This window comes from Rhinoraja longicauda, chromosome 1 (assembly GCF_053455715.1).
Source record: "Rhinoraja longicauda isolate Sanriku21f chromosome 1, sRhiLon1.1, whole genome shotgun sequence".
NCBI classification, from domain to species: domain Eukaryota; kingdom Metazoa; phylum Chordata; class Chondrichthyes; order Rajiformes; family Arhynchobatidae; genus Rhinoraja; species Rhinoraja longicauda.
In genome coordinates, this window is record NC_135953.1 from 58,404,335 (window position 1) to 58,426,436 (window position 22,102).

The 22,102-nt window shown below is 42.9% G+C and overlaps 1 protein-coding gene and 1 pseudogene across 4 annotated transcripts in view; one reads left to right on the forward strand and one right to left on the reverse strand.

Annotated features, from left to right (window-relative positions):
* Positions 1-22,102, reverse strand: part of tusc3 (tumor suppressor candidate 3) — a 318,808-nt gene that overhangs the window by 147,697 nt on the left and 149,009 nt on the right. For all 4 annotated transcript variants that reach the window (XM_078398086.1, XM_078398077.1, XM_078398067.1 and 1 more), the window contains 2 exons: positions 18,365-18,505; positions 14,425-14,514 (listed from right to left, as the gene is read on the reverse strand). In XM_078398086.1, the coding sequence (XP_078254212.1) occupies positions 14,425-14,514; positions 18,365-18,505 (231 nt within the window). The remainder of the gene's footprint in view (positions 1-14,424; positions 14,515-18,364; positions 18,506-22,102) is intronic.
* Positions 18,694-20,533, forward strand: LOC144598137 (U5 small nuclear ribonucleoprotein 40 kDa protein pseudogene; annotated as a pseudogene).

Sequence of the window (22,102 nt, forward strand, 5' to 3'; positions counted from 1 at the left end):
CATGTAAAGTTCCTTTACATATCTGTTTTGTAAATAAAGGGGGATGTTATGGGAATAGCGCACCCGGTGGTGCAGTACCGGGGATATATTACCCATGAGGCTGTAGCCAGAGTGATCCTGAATTAAAATGGCTGAACCCAAGACTCGAGTGTAAAGCCTCTGTTAATTAGTTGTGTAGCTGTACTGTAGCAGATTACAGAAAGGAAACACAGAAGCAAAACAAAGTGTAGTCAAGATAGTTGTGGGAGTCAGTGGGTTTGTAATAGATGTCAGTCAATCGGCTATTTCCTGTGATGGAGACTGATCAAGAAAGGCGAGGGAGGTGTCGAAGATGGTCCAAGTAAATTTGAGTGCAGGATGAAAATTGGTGGTGAAGTGGATGATGTCCATGAGTTCTGCATGGGTTCAGGAGGTAGCACCGATGCAGTCATCATGCTGGTTTAAACCAAAGATAGACACAAAATGCTGGAGTAACTCAGCGGAACAGGCAGAATCTCTGTAGAGAAAGAATGACTGACGTTTCGGGTCAAGACCCTTCTTCAGAATATGTTAAGGTTTCTTGGAGACACAAGAGACTAGGGATGCTAGAATCTGAAGCAATAAAAAATCTGCTGGAGGAACTCAGTGAGCCGAGCAGCATCTGCGGGGGTTAAAGTAATTGTTGATGTTTTGAGTCGAAAACCTGCATCAGGATTGGTGCAGAGTTTCAGGCTGAAAATAGATAGTGTCTTTCCACCCAAAGATGCTGCTCACCACACTGAGGTCCTCTAGCAAATTGTTTGTACTCAGCCTTCTTCATTGTGTCTAAATATTAGCACTCACAGCACTCAAGCACTTCAGGAGTACTAGTTCAAAAAACAGATTCATCTACAATCTGAGATATTTTAAAATAACATATTTTGGTAATTCAATCATGTAGCATATATATTTTAAATGCAACGTGATTGATATTGATTGTAAAATATGTGGTTGTTTCCATTGATACAATATCTATATCAAATGAGGTCTGGGATTGAAAGTTAAGGGTAGAAAAATGCCAGAAAATGGATAGATGTGTTCTTTTTCTAGTTTGGTGTTAATACAGCAGAGTGCATAGTGCACAATAATCCACCATTCATAGTTATATGGAGATATAATCAATCAATATAATTCTTATAATTAGTGCTGGTTTCCACACCATTCTGACCTTCTGTGTCCTTTAACATGGCAATATCATTAATCAAGTTTTGCATGTCAGTAACAAATAGCTGTCTGTTAAGAAGGCGATGACATTAATGTCAGGAGCCTGAGTTCACTGGTTACATCAAGTAAAATTCCTCATTATAAAACTGTCATTCTGGGCAATACCATCTCATGTAATCATGAATTTCATAACAGGCTAGTGCAGAGGAAGTGCAGAACACATTGAAATTATGTAAGATTTATAATCCAGCAGCATGAATTTATCATATACTCATTAAAAATATTATGATCTATAAAACAACTTTGTTACAGCCTTCAATAACTAGATCTTGGAAATAACTTAAAGTCAAAGCAGTAAGGTTATTAATGTGTATGTTTCTTTTTTTTTCCAAGTTTATTAAACAAACCATAGTGACAATTGTGGTGGTGTTGGAACCTTAGAAAGTGTTGAACAGCCGAGTTACTTCAATTAAGAATCCACAACATTTGGATCTCGAGTACTTCTTGGTTCATCATACTGCAAGGAATTAGAATGTATGTTTTCAGAAATATCTTAAGTATTGTGAAAAAGTCTGCTTTGCAACAACTAACCATTCCAACATTCGGACTGTTTCAATGAGGCAATTTGTTCACTCAGGGCTGTATCACAAAAGGAGAGTGGAATAATGCTGGTGAGGAGATCAGAGCACTCAATGAGCCAGAAAATGAAGCATTTATTAGTGAATGAGGTGGTGACACAAAACAGATTAATTGCAGATTTCATACAATCTCATTACCTTCAAGGTAGACACAAAATGCTGGAGTAACGCAGGTAGCATCTCTGGATAGAAGGAATGGGTGATATTTCAGGTCGAGACCCTTCTTCAGACTGCGAGTCAGAGGAGAGGGAGATACAGAGACTCGAAAACGTCACAATCCTATCCAGAGATGCTGCCTGTCCCGCTGAGTTATTTCAGCATTTTGTATCTATCTTCAGTGTAAATCAGCATCTGCAGTTCCTTCCTACAATACCTCCAAGACCAGACATAATTTGGCCTGTCCTTCTCAGTGAAAAGACACAACTTTACAAGTGAAGACTTGTTGACCAAGTGGATGATCTTTTCGATCCAATTTGTTGATGACATGCCTCCATGACTTCCAACCAGTGACACTAACGTCCATGGTGATGAAGTTCGTTGAGAGGTTGGTTATGGCACATATCAACTCCCACCTCAACAAGAACTTGGAACCACTACAAGTTGCCTACCATCAAATCAGGTCAACGGAGGATGCAATCTTGCTGGCTCTCCACTCCACACTAGATTGTTGGACAATAAAAACACATATATCAGGCTGTTGTTCATGGACCACAGCTTGGCGTTCAACACCATCAGCCCCTCCAAATTGGTTCCCAACCTCACGGAACTGGGTCTCTGCGCATCCTTCTGCAACTGGACCCTTGACTTCCTCATCAACGTAACACAATCAATACCAATTGGCAGCAACACTTCCTTCATCGATAACCATCAGCACAAGAACACCTCAAGGTTGTGTGCTCAGCCCCCTGCTGTACTCACTTTATACCCATGACTGTGGAGCATTACACATGTCCACCATCTTCATATATTGAGCCTAACTACTCCAATGGGGAGGTTGGCTTACATGTTCTAACATATGGTGTTAGGCAGGGGCTATCTGTCTTAAACACCGTACCATTATATCTTGCATTTCTACCGCAGTACTCTGAAAGAATGAAAATGTCCTTTTATTACATGTGTCAAATAGGTGATAAAAAGAAACAACCTACTTACCATGTGAGTAATCGCACATAACAAGCATCTACTTTTTTTTTAAATCTGTTGATCAGCGGTGCTAAAGAAAAATGATTTGAGGTGTTTTTTTCTTTTATTTCCATTACATAAGTAGTTCTGCTATAACACACTTGTGTCAATGAAAAACGGGGGTTAGGAACTAGAGAATTTCAGAATCACAAAAACATATTTTTTTTCACTGTAGAATTTTCAAATTTAACTGTCTTTTAATATTTTTAAGAATATTTTTGTTACTGCAAGCTGAAAATAGTACAGGATGTATATTACATTGATTAATAGAGTATTATTGCATGTTTCCATGGAAGTGTTTTCTTGTCCATCTCAATAGCCAACATAGGCTCAGCGATCGTTTCACTGAACACCTCCAAAGTCTGCCTCAGCTTACGTGATCTCCTGGTTGCTAAACGCTTTAACTGCCCTCCCATTCCCACACTGACATTTCTGTCCTGGGCCTCCTCCACTGTCAGAGTGAGGCCCAACACAAATTGGAGGAACAGTGCGTTTTATCTCGCTTGGGCAGCTTACAACCCAGCAGTATGACTATTGATTTCTTTAACTTCAAGTAACCCTTGCTTTTCATCTCTCTCCATCCCACCTCTATCCTAGTTCTCTGATTAGTTTCACTGGCATTCTGATTAATTTTACTGTCACCTTCCTTGTCACCTTCCTCTCAGCTAACAATGAACCATTCCACATTTTCTAATCAGCGTCTGCTTTGATCTGTGTTTTCACACCTTACCCCTCCATATCTCTATACTCCCTCTCCCCAGACTCTCAGTCTGAAGAAGGGTCTTGCCCCGAAATGTCACCGATTCCTTCTCCCCAGTATGCTGCCTGGCCAGCTATGTTACTCCAGAAGGAATGGGTGACGTTTCGGGTCGAGACCCTTCTTCAGACTGAAGAAGGGTCTCGACCCGAAACGTCACCCATTCCTTCTCTCCCGAGATGCTGCCTGACCTGCTGAGTTACTCCAGCATTTTGTGAATAAACACCTTTGATTTGTACCAGCATCTTATACTATATGTTACTCCAGCATCTTATGTCTATCTTCGGTGAAAATAACTGTTCTTAAAAGACATTTGTGTTTTTTTACTGCAGGGAGGATTTTTTCCTTGCCTTTTTTTGCAAGATAGCTTTTTTTCCTGCTTATCAATCTCCAAATTAACGATTAAGTCATTTTCTAATTCCCAATCAAAATCAAGTTTTTACCAATTCAATCCATATAATACATGTAAGGAGTGTTCCTGAATTCACCAATCTTATTTAATCAAATTCACAGTATGGAAACACACATCACAGAACTATGTATAGGATGGTCATTTAATATATTACTTTAAGAAGGACTCAAAAGGCCAGCAAGCCTGGGTTTTGACTAATATTATGGAATACAGAGAAATAATTAGCTTTGCAAGTGTACAAATTTAAGGCTAGTCGATAACTACAGGGTACGTATACCAGACAACCAGCCTCTACATTTCTGCTGGATTTTGAGTCCTTCTTATGTTGAACCTTTTAGCCGAAAGCCCCCCTCTGCATTCTTATAAAAATATTGCTGAAATATCTCGACATTTTTGAAAGCTTGTTAAACATTTGGTTTGTAGTGAGTTATTGGCTGCTATAGACCATAGAGGAGGTCAGTAATTGTGGTCAGCGATCAGTCATCAAGAGTATGGGATATCGGCAGTTGGGAGATGCATTAAGTAGTAAGGAAGAGTTAGGCAGGATTTGTCAGGATTTGGCCAATTGTGTTGTTCAGTGGGTTTGGGGTCACGTTGGATTGATGCGCAAGTGGATGGCATTTGACTAAATAAAGGATGCATGCCTGAGGATTGATGAGACAGTACCATCAGGAGAGATAGCTATGTGAAGGGAGGACTGAATACGTTACTTGAAAAATAATCTACTTGAGGTGGGTTCAAAACACAAGATACCTTCTCAGCAGATCGCTTTAAATAATACTTAAACAGACTCACACATAGTATGAAGACCTGTCTCTGCACAAGTGTACAGGTATCCCGAGTATGATGGGCTATCTGTGTGTGAATGGAAAGTCCAGGTGAGAATAGACAGGAGTCGGAATACTCCGGGACTGGAGGATGGCTGTTTGGAGTTGGTGGTGATGACACCCCAAACTTTAGTTCATTTCTCTGAAACCATGTGACTATCGTTGAAAAGTGAAGTTTTGTTTCTCTGTAACCATTTGACGCCTACTGTGTACGTGCACTCCTTGTAAATGGGCCAAGAAATTACTACTGGTAAGAAAGTTACTATCTGCTTTATTGAACTATATGTCCTCCACTATCCACCCTGAGTACCTGTCCTCCACTATCACCTTGAGTACCGGCACACCACAGGGCTGTGTTATGAGCCCCATGCTCTACTCCCTCTTCACACACGACTGTGTTCCTGCATTCGACACCAATACCAAGGAGCTAATCATCAACTTCCGTAGGTCACACAACGGGGAATACGCCCCGATCTTTATCAACGGGGACAGTGTGGAGAGAGTGTCCAGCTTCAAGTTTCTGGGCACTCACATTTCGGAGGACCTAACATGGTCCAATAACACTGCTGCGCTGGTCAAGAAGGCACAGCAACGACTGTTCTACCTAAGAACACTGAAAAAGTCTGGTCTACCCCAACAGCTGCTGACGACCTTCTACCGCTGCACCATAGAGAGCATCCTAACACATGGCATCCCTGTGTGGTACCTCAGCTGCACGGAGACAGAAAGGAAAGCTCTTCTGCGGGTATTCCATAGAGCTCAGAGGACCATCGGAACACAGCTACCAGCTTGGAGGGCATCTACAACACACGATGCCTCAGAAAAGCCATCAGCATCCACAAAGACTCTTCACACCCCTGCAACAGTCTGTTCGAACTCCTTCCATCGTGCAGACGATACAAGGTCTTCTACGCCCGCACCTCCAGACTCAGGAACAGCTTCATCCCCAGGGCCATAGCTGCTATGAACCGGTCCTGCTGAGCCGGATGGTCACATCGCACAGTGATCCGGCACAGATCTACTTGCACTTTACTCTGTCTTAAAACTGTTACAATTTGTTTCTGTTTGTCTGAAGAAGGGTCTCGACTTGTACCCGCATCTGCAGTTATTTTCTTATACAATTTGTTTCGTTGGGTTGTTGTTTAAATTAATTAAATTATTGCATCGTATGGGAGGCGCATTCCCAATCTCGTAGTACCCCTGTACAATGACAATAAAGATATATTGTATTGTATTGTATGTGACCAGTTGTATGTTTTTTTTTACTCTCTCTCTTCCATCCTTGCGACTCTGGTGAGAGTTCGAACGAGTGGAGCAGAAGCAAAGATAATAGAGCGGAGCAAGATGGACCACTCCGTCAAAATCGCGTATACTGAAGTGTAGTACGCAACAGAGTGGAACGTCCGCCATTTTGGTAAGCAAAACCCGCCGTTCATTATGCCTCTCGCAGTGTAATCAGTGTTGTGGGGGAACGGTATGTGTGATGATACCATTAAAATGCAGAATATATCTCATCTATCAATACACATTTTTTTGTTATTTTTCTTTTAAAATGTTTTCCCCCTGCTTAATTTCTCTGATTTTATTCTTTCTAACTGTTTGTGCCCATTTCCCTCTCATCCTTCCTCCCCAGCCCCCTCTTTTGAGCAGTTTCCCTTGTATTGCTCAAACACACACTCTGCACAAATTTAACTTAATATACATGTATGTATGAATGTGTGTTTGTGTGTGTATGTGTGTGTGTTTGTGCGTGAGGCAAGATAGAGATAAATAGATCTCAAAGTTCCTTCTCATGGATCAGAAGCAACTGATTTAAAGCAACGCTCTATTTCTCCCTTCATCTTATTTTTCACATGATGTACATAAACCATAAAGGCGATTCTACCTTTATGGTTTATATATTAAAAATAATTGTTTGCAAACATTTTATATGCGAAGAAATCGCAGAGTGTTGTGAACACTGCCCAGTCTTGCACACAGAATCTGCTTACCAAAATGGCGCTGATATTTACCCATAACCTACTACGGGTTTTAGAGTCGAGTGGTCTATCTTGCATATCTGTTATCTTTGAGCAGAAGAGAGTCCCGCGAAGAATAAAGGTATTGAACTACATGTACTGTATTCGACTCGGTGATTACTGAACCAGACTGAGGGGTGTGCAAACCAATATTCACACAGGCATGCTTTGACGCTTTCATACAACAAAGAATCATTAATATGGAAGATGAGGAAAAAAAATCACAAACCTCTAGTAATTTGTAGAATATTCTTGATTTTACTTAATAAAATCTCATTATATAGCACAATAGAACATGTTGGTGCATGAATCACATTTTAGCATTTTCCTGCTGATGTACTCTTTCATATATTTTAAATAAAGTGCGACGAGACAATTTTCGTACAATTTCAGAAAGACCAATTGTTAGACTTGTTAACGTGCTAATAAGCGTTCCAAATTGTTACGGGAAAATCTATAATTTTTGCATTAGCTTTGGAGATTACCAACATCAACAAAATCAGATCAATGAAGCTGAGGACAAGAGTCTTTCTGAAAGTCCATTTGACTGGAAGGTACAAAAGGTTTTTATAATCAATTAAACCGATGTTAATATTTCAAAATTGAAACATTGTTGAAGCATATTATTGACTTCTTTATTATTCCATGACAGACTTGGCAGCAGATAGTCTGATTCTGTACCAAGGAGGTCCAAGAAAAATGGAGCAAAATAAAAGCAGCGCAGATCTAGACTAGATTAAGTCTGATCTGAAACACCGACTGTCAATTTCCTTCCACTGATGCTCCCTAACCTAGTTTCTCAGAATGAGGATTTTAATGGATTGTATGCAAAAACAAAGAATTTCACTGTTCCTATGTACATGTGACCATAAAGTACCATTGAATCATTGAAATGTTTGCCATTTTTGATACAGATTCAAGCATCTGCACTCTATTGTACTTTCAACATAATTCAAGTCCAGTTTCTGCTGCATGGATATTGAGAATCACACATATTTGTCAATATGCATGGACACATGTGCACACACACACACACACACACACAAATGTGAATGAACTGCAGATGCTGGTTTAAACCAATGATAAACACAAAATGCCGGAATAACTCAGCGGGACAGGCAGCATCTCTGGAGAGAAGGAATGGGTGGATGTTTCGGAAATGTACTTGTTCACTATCACTTCCTTACTTTCCTTTACTCTGATCCATCTTCCACTAATTTTCACTGTCTCAGAATCTCCTCCTCTTCAGCATCCACCACCAAATGCTGTAGCTTTCTCCTGGCCTCCAGCTCTTCACCCACCTCCCTTTCTCCTGCATCTTGTCACTTGGCTCCTTCCCTATTCCCTGCAATAGGTATCCTCCCACTCTTTCTTTGGCCCTCCGCATTTGCCAACTGCACTCCTTCTCTACCATCACTTCACCAGTCCTCAACTCACCAACATCTAACTCTCCCTCGGCTTTTGCATGTTAAAAGAAATCACACAGACACTGTCCACTCCACAACATTCGGGACCTGAAACATCAGGATGCACAAACAGAGCCTAAATGTAACATAACTGAATGCTCCTCTGCTATTAGAGCTCAGAACTAAGGTGCTTTGACACCTGGGTGAGGCTGAATGGGCAAGAAATTGCCAGCTCAAATAACATGAAGGGGGTATAATTCCTTCTAGTGTAAACTGAAAGAGGAAGGGCAAAGGGAGTCAAGAGAGTTTTATTGTCATGTATCCTGAAACAGAACAATAAAATTCTTACTTGCAGCAGCACAACAGGTATGTAGACATATTACTCTATAAAACTCTGTAAAAAATAACTTTTTGATTAGTACTGGTGTCAGAGTTTATGGGGAGAAGGCAGGAGAATGGGGTTTGGAGGGAGAGATAGATCAGCCATGATTGAATGGCGGAGTGGACTTGATGGGCCGAATGGTCTAATTCTACTCCTATCACTAATGATCTTATGAACTTTGTAATAAAGAACAAAAAAGTCAATATATATAGGTAAAAAAACACACAAATCAATAAACAATAATAGTGCAATAAATAATTATAGTGCATAAACAATAATAGTGTGATAAACAATAATAGTGCAAACCAGAAAATAAACACTTCTCTTGGTGTGGAATTCACTGTCAAGAATAAGCTAGCCTTGTGTCTCAGTGACTGCTCCTGTCGGTGAAGTAAATACTTCATGACCCTTCAGATCTAACATGGAACCAACAAATTTCAGTTATCTGTGTTCAACTCTAGAAGAACTGGAGATTTCTAAGGAATGCTTCGAGTTAAATCTGAAAAATATTCCAAGAGAGCCAAACTAATGCCTCCAAGTGATTTAAATTCAAGGGTCAGTAAAACAACACAATATTCTGGTGAGGCATGACTGGCATAAGAGAGAAGAAAAATGCTTGGTGCAATCATGTCACATTCAACAACTTTCCAGAAAAATATGTACAAAATCTCATGATAAAATTCATGATCCAGGCATTAGCATCTGTTAGATTATGCCATTGACCAAACGAAAGACTGCAAGGATATCTCCATGTACAGCAACATCAGAGGTACTTGATCATTGTGTTGACGTCTAAAGCTCTGCCTTCATCAATCTTTGTGGTTATTTCTTTAAAAAATTCAATTAAATGCACGAGACACAATCTCCCATGTACAAAATCCTTATCCCTAATCGTTTCTTTTTGTCTTTCTCAGTAAAAAGAGAAATATTCATTGAGGGCCTTTTGAAGAAGTAACGAGAACAGTTGACAAAGTCAAAGTTATAGAAGGTCCTGCCTTAATTTGATTTCCCAAAATGCAACACTTCACGCTTATCTGAATTAAACCCCATTAACGATTCCACAGTCCACGTCCTGCTGATCAAGATCCTGCTATAAATTTTGATTACCAACTTCGTTATCTAGGATACCACCCACTTTCATGTCATCTTCAAGCTTACTAATCATACTTAGTACATTCTCATCCACATCATTGATATAAACCACAAAAGCAATGGGCCCAGCACCGATTCCTGAGGCACACCACTAGATACAGGCCTTCGTTCTGAAAAACAACCTTCCACTATCATCCTTTGTGTCTTTCCATAAAGCCAATTCTCTATCCAGTTGGGAATCCATTTAAGGGAAGCTAGAGAAACACATGAGGAATGAATGAATAAAGGGTGTTCATGAGAATGATTAGCATGAGCCTTGTCTGGAACCTAATCACCACCAAACTGCTTACTTTTTGGAATAAATAGCTTGTAAATAGAGTAAATTGAAAGATAATAATCCCTCAGCCTCATTTTTAACATATATAATGAAAACTTGGTAAGTCAATACAATGGCTCCCTTTGGGGAAAATAGCTTCATAAAATCAATGACAACGAATAACATTATGCTAGTTGAACACAGCTAATAAAATAGTCATCATATCTGCAACATTAGAAAAAAATCTCAATAGTTACCTTTGTTGAAGCTGTCTACATTTATTGACATTGATAAGAACCAGGACGAGTTTAAACAACTTATTCTCGTGATCAAATCCACTTCATAAAATTCAAGCTTAATCTATTAATCATTCTAATATATGTACACGTAAGGCTAATTATTTAGCCTGATTCCAATCTGCAGAGGATTACTGTTCTTTCATCTTGATGCATTGCAGACATGATAGCATTAAACTGTAAAACATTAGTCAGAACGTGAATGTATAATAACACAACTACAAACATTTTAAACTTTAGTGGTGTACTAAAATGTCTCAACACGTGTACGTGTATATTGACAAGGTTTAGACATACAACGTCGAGAAGAATAAATTCCCCTGTCAAAAGCTTTGGTTATCAGATTGTTGGAAGTGATTGAGAACACAAGAAATAGAAATACGTTTTTTGGCCCCTTGCATCAACTCCAACAACAATAACTGGGCTGATCTTTTATCTCGGGGCACCTTACCAACCCAAATGCCTTGATTCATTTAATATCCAAAAATGTAATGATTTTTCCTCAAAGAACAAACTCACCATTCCAGAAATTCATCTCCAGAAATTCTTTCTGTCTCAAATACATCTGGACCTCAGAGGGAAGTCGTCTTTCCTAATGTACTCAGTTCTTGCAATAAAGGCCAAGGTTCCATTCACCTTTCTGCTTACTTGCTTAAGTTTGCATTCCAGTGATTCAAGGACAAAGACATAGAACCTTTGAACCCCTATACATTTCAATCTTTCACTTCAATCAAAACTTTTTTCCTATATTTTTTCTATCACAGTGAAACATATATCCACCAGCCTTCCCTTATTTATTCTGCCCATTAAGAAGGATCTCGATCCGAAACGTCACCCATTCCTTCTCTCCGGAGATGCTTCCAGCCCCACTGAGTTACTTCAGCTTTTTGTGTCGATCTACAGGGTATTCAACAATGTTTGCCCTTTTATTTTTCTATGTTGACTTCTCCCAATTCTATTAAGTATGTGGAGGAAAGAACTGTAGATGATGGTTTAAATCAAAGGTAGACACAAAATTCTGGAGAACTCAGCGGGTCAGGCTCTAGAGAGAAGGAATGGGTGACGTTTCGGGTCGAGACCCTTCTTCAGACTGATGTCAGGGGAGGGGACGGGACAAAGATAGAATGTAGTCGGAGACAGAAAGACTAGTGGGAGAACTGGGAAGGGGGAGGGGATGGAGAGACAGGGAAAGCAAGGGCTTTCTGAAGTTAGAGAAGTCAACGTTCATACCACAGGGTGTAAACTACCCAAGCGAAATATGAGGTGCTGTTCCTCCAATTTGCACTGGGCCTCACGATGACAATGGAGGAGGCCCAGGACAGAGAGGTCAGATTGGGAATGGGGGGGGGGGGGAGTTGAAGTACTGAGCCACTGGGAGATCAGGTAGGTTAAGACGAACTGAGCGGACATGTTCAGCGAAACGATCGCCGAGCCTGCGCTTGGTCTCGCCAATTCTTTAGGAAATGGGGGTTGCCCTCTTCCCTTATAGATGAGGCTCTCACTCGGGTCTCCTCGATATCCTACAATTCTTGCTCCCCCTCCCCCCATTCGTAACAAGGACAGTCCACCTTGTCCTCACATTCCACCCCATCAGTCGTCGCATACAGCATATAAATCCTACGGTGTCTGGAAGTGGCGGCGCTGCCCTGCAGCTGCGGCTCGCCGGCAGTCTGTTTGTCTTTCTTCTTTCTTTGTCTTTTGTTAGTGTTAGATATATTGAATAGCCTATCTTTAGCTGTGTATATGTGGGGGGTGGTGGGGAGGTGGGGGAAACCTTTTAAAAAATCTCTTCATCAACGGAGATACGACCCTTTCCGAGTCGTATCTCCGTTTGCGCTAAACGCGGGGCCTTCCATCACCCGCGGGGCCTTCCATCGCCCGGTGTGGCTCGGCCGCTCGACTTAACAGTGCCCGGTGCGGCTCGGCCGCGGGGCCTTCCATCGCCCGGTACGGCCGTGGGACGGTTCAGCGCCAGGTGCGGCTCGTCCGCGGGGCCTTCCATCGCCCGGCGCGGCTCGGCCGCGGGGCCTTCCATCGCCCGGCGCGGCTCGGCCGTGGGACCTAACATCGCCCGGCGCGGCTCGGTCGCGGGACTTTACATCGCTGGTGCGGCTCGGCCGCGGGACTTTACATCGCTGGTGCGGCTCGGCCGCGGGGCCTTCCATCGCCCGGCGCGGCTCGGCCGCGGGGCCTTCCATCGCCTGGCGCGGCTCGGCCGCGGGACTTAGCTGCGCACGGTACGGCCGCGGGGCCTTCCATCGCCCGGCTCGGCCGTGGGATGTTTCAGCGCCCGGTGCGGCTCGGCCGCGGGGACTTGGGCGTGGGAAAGAGAGCGGAAGTTTTGTTGCCTCCATCACAGTGAGGGGGTGTTTGGAGTCACTGTGATGGATGTTTGTGTTGGGGTTATGTGTCTTGTGTTTCTTTTTTTGTGTGACTGCTGGTAACGTAATTTCGTTCGGTACCTCGGTACCGAATGACAAATAAAGGCTCTGTATTCTGTATTCTGTATAATCCTCCAACATTTTTGCCACTTCCAACGGGATCCGAATACTGGCCACACCTTCCCATCTCCACCCCTTTTTGCTTTCCGCAGAGACCGTTCCCTCCAAAACTCCCTGGTCAACTTGTCCCTCCCCACCCAAACCACCCCCTCCCCAGCGAAATATGAGGTGCTGTTCCATCAATACCCTGCAACCGCAGGAGATAAAAACATAGTAACATAGAAAATAGTGCAGGAGGAGGCCAACTGGCCCTTCGAGCCAGCACCGCCATTCATTGTGATCATGGCTGATCATCCACAATCAGTAACTCGTGCCTGCCTTCTCCCTTGATTCCGCTAGACCCCAGAGCTCTAACAGATGCAACACCTGTCCCTTTACCTCCCCCCTCAACTCTATCCAAGGACCCAAACAGTTTTTCCAGGTGAAGCAGAGGTTCACTTGCACCTCCTCCAACCTCATCTACTGTATCTGCTGTTGCAGGTGTCAAGTTCTCTACATCGGCAAGACCAAGGGCAGGCTCGGCGATCGTTTTGCTGAACACCTCCGCTCAGTCCGCCTTAACCTACCTGATCTCCCGATGGCTCAGCACTTCAACTTCCCCTCCCATTCCCAATCTGACCCTTCTGTCCTGGGCCTCCTCCATTATCAGAGTGAGACTCAGCGCGAATTGGAGGAACAGCACCTCATATTTCACTTGGGTAGTTTACACCACAATGGTATGAACAATGTCTTCTCTAACTTCAGATAGCCCTTGCTTTCCCTCTCTATCCCCTCCCCCTTCCCAGTTCTCCCACTCGTCTTGCTGTCTCCGACTACATTCTATCTTTGTCCCGCCCCCTCCCCTGACATCAGTCTGAAGAAGGGTCTCGACCCGAAATGTCACCCATTGCTTCACTCCTGAGATAATGCCTGACCCTCTATTATAAGTACCTTGATGTCAATCCAATTTAACTGCGTTCACCATTTTCTCTCTGCTTCTTTTTCTAAATAGTGGAATTACATTTCCTACCCCCCAGTCATTGGAACCATTCTAAAATTTGTGAAATTTTGAAAGAAAATATTGAATGCATACATTATTTCCAAAGCCATCTCTTGAGATACTAATTGCGCTATAGAATCTTTGAGTCATACTGCGGAGGCTCTTTAGGTCTTAATTCTAAGACAATTTCTGTGCTTTTCCAGAAACCCCTTAAATGTGGTGAGAGTATCATATCAATCTGTAAGTACTTTTATCATTAAGTAAACTAAATAATTTAATGAATTTTCACAACTGAAATGCTCAATGTGACCAGTTCATAACACTTATCCCATGAAAAGCAGGTAAACATTACAAGACATTACATAATTCCATAATGTAAAGCCAATAAAGTTTCTCTTTGAGTCTACAAGTCATTTTTCAATTGTAAAACACTTACCACTTGTCCATTCTGTGGGTTTTTATGGGCATAAGGTGGGCCTCGAATGTGATTCCACATTTGTCCAGATGTCATGGCAAATACCACACACTATGAAAAAATAAGAATGCCCATTTTTAAGACCATATTCACTTATGTCCCAAATTTTCCAACTACAATAAATCTGGCACCACAAACAATTCCTTCGGTAGAATAAAAAACTGGCCTGACCTAGTTTTACAATTAAGACCACCAATTTAAATAAACAATAAACCCGCAAGGAGACAAATTGGCTGCCATTCAAAGGGATGACGAAAATAGAGTGTTCCCTGCTGAAGACAGAGATGTAAATGCATGAGTGGAGACGGCAAAGCAAGTCAGTGTAATCTGTCAATTTTATGGATTTTGCAGCAGGCAAGAGATAAATTTAATTGTAGGAAACTGTTTCCCAACAGATGAGAATATCTTTCACTAATAAACTTTTGTAAAAATGCACCATGGAACAATTTCCATTAACTGAGCCACCATAAGTCATTAAAAGCAGAAAATGGTGGAAACAATCAGTAAGTCTGACAGAAGCTAAAGGGAGTGAACGGTGTCACATTCAGGTCCATGGCCTATCAAAACCTGAAAAAATATAGACAATCTTTTTCAGGCTGGAATGATGTTTCAAGAAGGTTGGAGATAATAAATAGGAAGCCTTGTTTTGCAGCACACTGATAAGGCCACACCTGGAGTAATATGAATTTTTGATTCACCGATACACTAATTTACAACAGGTGATACTAGCATTGGAGGCAGTCCGAATAAGATTTACAAGGCTAAATTGATTTATTCACAAAATGCTGGAGTAACTGAGCAGGTCAGGCAGCATCTCGGGAGAGAAGGAATGGGCAATGTTTCGGGTCGAGACCCTTCTTCAGACTGACTAGGCGAAATCATGGGATGAAAATGCTGTCCTATCATGAGTCATTCATAAAATTGATCTGTAAACTTTGGGGTTTAGAAGAATGAGTGATAATCATATTGAATAATATAAGACTTTTCGGGAACATAACAAAGTAGATGACAAGATGTTTCACAAGTGGGATAATCGGACAAAAACCCTCTTGTCAGAATAAGTGATGCTTGGACATCACAAAATGTTAAATTTACTCATATCTCCTCTGCAAATGAAGTATATATCTGCATGCTGCAAGACCATGATAACATTGTCTATTGAAGAATCGTAAAGAACAAGAGATGTGAGGAAAAATAGATACAAATGCTGGAGTAACTCAGTGAGTCAGGCAGCATCCCTGGAGAAAATGGATAGGTGATGTTTCGGATCGGGACTGTCTTCGGATCCTCAGACTCAGTCTTCAGTCTCAGACTCAGTCTTCAGTCTGAAGAAGGGTCCCGACCTGAAACATCACCTATCCATTTTCTCCAGAGATGCTGCTTGATCCACTGATTTACTCCTGCATTTAGTGTCTGTATTTGGTATAAACCAGCATCTGCAGTTCCTCTTTATTACATAGAGCTATGAGCAACTGCCATTCTCAAGGAAATAAAGAATGCTTCCCTCAATATTGTGAACTAGATCAGTTTGGCGGCATTGATAGTCGTATATGCTCTTAAATCTAATTTTCATCAAACTTATGCTTGAATATTTGAACTTTAAAACTCCAAAAGTACTAACTCCCAAATTTAGCTTATTGTTGGGACCGAGCAAAAGGTACTGCAGATTATTCACCCTTGTACCAGTGTGACACATTTCTGATTACACCACCACCCACCTCCAAGTGAGATCTTGCACAGCCAAATGTGGGTCACTTTTGTGTCCACCCTCATGGAAATAAAGATTAAAGCTCATGCAGCACTTGTACAGAATTGGTTTTAACCATACCCATTCATTACAAACTCGATCCATGAGCAATTAAAAACAATGGGAAAGTTTTCTCAATCTAAAATTATCACTTTCTCACTTGAAAAAGCAACAGGGGTAAACTCCTGAAAATGCACATGCAAATCGGTTGTGAAAAAAATGAGGAGCAGTGCACAGTGTAGGAAGTAAGTTAAATTGAAAAAAAGATTGAGCTGGATCTCATTGACTGATAGCTGACAGTTCCCTTTGGAACTGCTCGCTATCAGCCATTTGTGCGTGAGGAAATCTCTGACAAGTACAGCCAAGCAAAAAGGTCCATTGAACACAACAGTGCAGCAGTGACTCCCTGAAGTTTCAAAACTTTACGAGCGGACTTGTGTTGGAATGTCAGATTTACTGATATACTAGCTGCTGTGGACCTGTTGGGTCCAAACCTCTCCTGCATTGGTGTAGCACCCTCCCCTCCCCCACTACCCCCCCCCTTCCTCTCCCCCCCCCCCCCCACTCACCCACTCCATCCCCCCTTATCCCCCCCATCCTCCCCTCCCACCCCCCCCCCATACCCATTCCATCAGCCCTCAACCCCCCTTAAAACTACCCCGGGTTCGGGTCGGGCGAGGGGGGAGAGGAAATGGGAGAGGGAGCCACTCACCCCGACCCTGGGTGACCATCGCGGCGGCCAGCAGCAGGAGAGCTCTCCTCACCCCCCCCCCGCCCTCATTGGCCGCCACTCTCGTTACTCGGGCGGGTCGTGCCCTCCTCCAGGCGGCAACCCACCCACAACTGCGCACGCATGGATCCAGTGGCCATTTTACATAAGTATTAGATCAACGGGCCCCAAATGCGCAGGCGCGGACCTGTTGGGTTCCCATTCTTGTTGTTGAACACGGAGGTATTATTGCGCAGGAGCGGCTGATGGGCAGGAAAAGTGGTAAAGGCATTTATTAAAGTTTTAAAAGTCATTTTTAAAGTTTATAAAATGAATAACTTTTGAAATATACCAACTATTTGGACCGTAGGGCAATGGTGAGTGAGGTGGGGCTAATATTGTTGCGCTATCGTGTACCATTTTGGCTGTATTTCGGGTACAAATATATATATATACAAGATGAGAGTTTTAGTAATATAATATATATATAGATACAATAATTATATTCATATATTGTACACATTTCAAATATTTTACATTCTGCTTAATTATTTGAATAGTTTCAAATTTCAATAGTTTTCAAGTTTCTATCAGAGTCATTTAAGAATAGTTTAAAAGCCTTTGACAGCTAAGTGGGCTGTAATGGCCATGTTCAGCCATTTAATTCTGAAGAAAAAATGGTCAGTTGAGTATTGCAAGAGGTAATTTGGATCTGACATGATTTAGTCCACATCTCCTCTTGGGGGCAACTTTATATAGTATATTATATATATTATATATATATATATATATATATATATATATATATAATAATAACTTGTCCAATGAAGGCAAACATACCATATGCCTTATTTACCATTCTATCTACTTGTGTTGCCACTTTTCGGGAACTATGGACGGAGCTTAAGGTCCTTTTGTACATCAATGCAATCAACTGCATTTAACTTCCCAAAGTACAGCACCTCACACTGGCTTAGATTAAATTCCAACTGCCATTTCTCCCACCTTATTTGTAACTGATCCCGCTCCATTCTTTGACAGCTTTCCACATTTCCTGTGATTCCAACAATTTTGGTAGCTTCTGTAAACTCACCAACCAACCCGTCTACATTTACATCCAAGTTGTTTATATCTATCATACCTCCCAGGCCTTGTTCAAACACTGCCTCGTTCTCACCTCTTTATACTAGCTATCTTCCCTCATTCCTGATGCAGGGTCTTGACCCAAAACATCAACAATTCCCCTCCCACCCTCTTTCAGCTGCTGCTCCATGGAGTTGCTCCAGCAGTTTGTCTTTTGATACAAATGTAACCTGTCAGATAATATAGAAAATCTTACAAATGATCGCAATTAATGTTAGCACTGACATAATTAGTTGCATATGTAAAATATCCATTAAAAGCTGTAATTAACTGAACAATTTCATGGCAATCTGAATACATACCAGAGCAGCCATGGCCCAACCAGTTTTATTGTAGATGAATTCCAGATTATTTCTCCGTAAATACAATAGTCCTCCGACGAGTGAAACAAGGAGAGCCAAGGCAATGGTGCCTGAATAGTTAGGAGGCCTAAACACACGAATCTGAAAAACAAATAAATATATCCCTGAATCAACTTGTCATTTATCTACCTGCTAGGTTAACCGTAATCGGCACAACTGGAGAGCAGCATTGTGGTGCAGTTGATAAGAGTTACTGCCTCACACCTATAGTGTTAAACAAGAATTTTACCCAAACAGCCTGTGACCCATAGCGCTGTGGCCATAGCGCTATGTTTAAAGCCCATAGCAATGCAGCCGACGGCTCTTTGTTTAAATTCCCACGCGTTAAGCCGACAGCGCTCTGTTTAAACCTTTGCGCGGCAAACCTTTGCGCTGTGTATATTACCTTTACGCTCCGAGTCTGTAGCGCTGTGTATTGCTTTGCCCGCCAGTCTGTGGCTGATAGCGCTTTATTCCCAAAGGGGGGGGGGGGGCTCATTCAGATGCAGTCCCCTGCCACTGGTTAGTTTGAATTTGGGAGCAGCGCTATTGGCCAGGACTTACCGGCGGTTATTTCAACAGCTGATCTCTTACCTGTATAAAGGCAGGCGCCAGTAAGCCAAAAGTTAGTTTATGTACGAGAGGGGTTCACCGATGAGATGAGTCGCGATCAGCGCCACGAACGGAGGCAGAGAGAGAGAGGTGTGCTGCTGTAAACCAGACCCCGCGCACACCAAGATAAGTATTGTTTTTGTTCCCTCTTGCCAATAAAACTGATTTGTAACTAAGCAGGAAAGTGAGCCTTTTTCTGTTCTACTAGTCAGATCCTTGAACCTGTTTCCTTGTAACAATTGGCGTTGTCTGGAATTTAGAAGGATGAGAGGAGATCTTATCGAAACGTATAAGATTATTAAAGGGTTGGACACGTTAGAGGCAGGAAACATGTTCCCAATGTTGGGGGAGTCCAGAACAAGGGGCCACAGTTTAAGAATAAGGGGTAGGCCATTTAGAACTGAGATGAGGAAAAACTTTTTCAGTCAGAGTTGTGAATCTGTGGAATTCTCTGCCTCAGAAGGCAGTGGATGCCAATTCTCTGAATGCATTCAAGAGAGAGCTAGATAGAGCTCTTAAGGATAGCGGAGTCAGGGGGTATGGGGAGAAGGCAGGAACGGGGTACTGAATGAGAATGATCAGCCATGATCACATTGAATGGCGGTGCTGGCTCGAAGGGCCGAATGGCCTCCTCCTGCACCTATTGTCTATTGTCTATTGTCGTCGGCAGGATCTAATGAATAGAATGGAAAATGTTTGGTAAAAAGAAATAGCAAACGAGATGGCGCTGATGCAGGGCCAAGCACCCCCGCAGCAAGCTGCTGCCCTCAGTGCAGGGGAGCCTGCAACAGGCCGTGCTGCAGGTGGGACCAGGAACCGCGGGTCTTCAAGCTCCTCTAATGCTTTTAACGGGTCACGAGGGATGTTTATTGTTGTAAATTTCCTCGGAATGGATCAACACTGGCATCTGCGGGATTTTATCAACTTGTATTGTTTTAGAATGTTTATGACGACTGCGATTATTATGCTACATTGGAAGGTCATAATGGAGCAGTGATGGAATCGCATTATAACGCAGATGGCAGCATGCTTTTTACAGCATCAATAGACAAAACTTTAGCAGGTGGAACAGTGAAACGGTGAAAGAATCAAGAGACCTAAAGGTCACACATCCTTTGTGAATTCATGTTTTCCAGCCCGACAGGGACCACAGGTGATCTGTACAGGAAGCAACGATGAAACAGTGAAGCTATGGGACATTCAAAAGAAGGCTGCAATCCATATGTTTCAAAACACATACCGAGAACTGGCAGCAACGTTTAATGATACAAGCAGATTATCTCTGGTGGTATTGATGATGACATTAAGGTTTGGGACCTCCGACAAAACAAGTTTATTTCCACGATGCCTGGTCATACAGACTCGGTGACTGGTCTGACCCTGAGTTGGGTAAAAGAGGACATCACCAACCTCGCTGACCATTGGAACAATCTTGTTGGCCATAATATTACGACGTTGCATGTGCAGATCGGCATCACGACCATGTGGACTTTACTACAGTCTGGGGGCAGGATGTAACGAGGTAACGCCTGCAGACCGGATGTGACAGTAATCAGACTGTTCGAGGGGTGGAATGTTTAAAGCCCATAACGCTGTGGCCCGGTGGCGCTATACTTAGAACCCATAGCGCTGCAGCCGGCTGCTCTTTGTTTAAATTCCCACGCGGCCCAGATTTCTTCCAATGCCATCTGTGTGGAGTTTGTACATTCTCCCTGTGACTAAATGAATTTGTAATGGGTTGTTCAGTTACTTCCTACATCCCAGAAATGTGCAAGTTGCTAAATTAATTGGCCACTGTAATTTGCTTCTCATGAACAGGTGAGTAGTGGAATCTGGAGAGGAATAAATAGGAATATGCGTAGAATAAAGTGGGTTAGAATAGGATTAATGGAAAAATAAGTTGATGGTTGCACAGTGTCATTGACCCGAAGGCCGATTTCAGTATCTCTCTATGGTCCTACGGAAATATCACTATTAGGATGCAGTTTCTTGAAAGACCACAAAGATAAGCAAATATATTACAGGGATCAATGTCTACCATCCCTTTTAATTGCAATATTATTTAATGGCAAAATGAAAATAGAAAATGCTGGACATATTCAGCTGGTCAAGCAGCATCAGTGGAATGATGTCTGATAAAGGGACTTTCACATGAAATATTTCTCTTCCCACAGATGCTGCCTGACCTGCTGAGTGTTGCCAGCACTTTTTGTTTTAATTTCTTAAAAGGGCCTTGTTTGTTTCGTGTCCTCCCTTTGGGTATCAAACTAGCTTGAATATATTACTTCCAAAGATAGACACAAATTGTTGGAATGACTCAGCGGATCAGACAGCATCTCAGGAGAAATGGAATAGATGACGTTTCGGGTTGAGACCCTTCTCGAGAGCATCCAATGTTCCAATGCAATTTGTCGTCAGATTACCGGCAAGATTTTTCCCAAAATGGCGGCGCTGCCCTAGCAGCTGCGGCTTACCTGCGGTCCGTTTGTCTCGTGTTTTGTTGTTTTTTTTTGTCTTAATTGTAGTTGTGATGTCGTGTTTTTGTGTTTGTGTACTATGTGTGTATGTGGGGGGGAGGGGGTAACTGTAAAATTGTAGATGTGTTCCTTCCGAACGGAGACCCGACCTTTGTTTTCTGGGTCGGGTCTCCGTTCCTGCTGCGGCCTACCATCAGCCCAACTCCTGGAGCTGGCGGCCTCCAGGGCTCCGGTTCGCAGACTCACCATCAGTGGAGACGGCCGTCCTCGGGGGCTGCGGGAGCGGCTGCGACTCACCTTAGGCTCGGGCCGCGATCGGGAGCAGCGGCAGCGTGTTCGCCCGCCCCGGATCGCGGGGCTTGGGTCGGCCCGCCGCGGACCTTTCACCGTCCGGCGCGGCCTAAAATAGGCCGCGGGATTTTTCTCTGCTCGGCGGGGGCTTCAATGTCGGGAGCCACAACCGCCCCGACGTGCAGCAACAGCGGCAGCGACAGCGTGTTCGCCCGCCCCGGATCGCGGGGCATGGGTCGGCCCGCTGCGGACCTTTCACCGTCCGGCACGGCCTGGAACGTGGCAACGACACCAACCTGGCCGCGGGAGAAGACGGCAG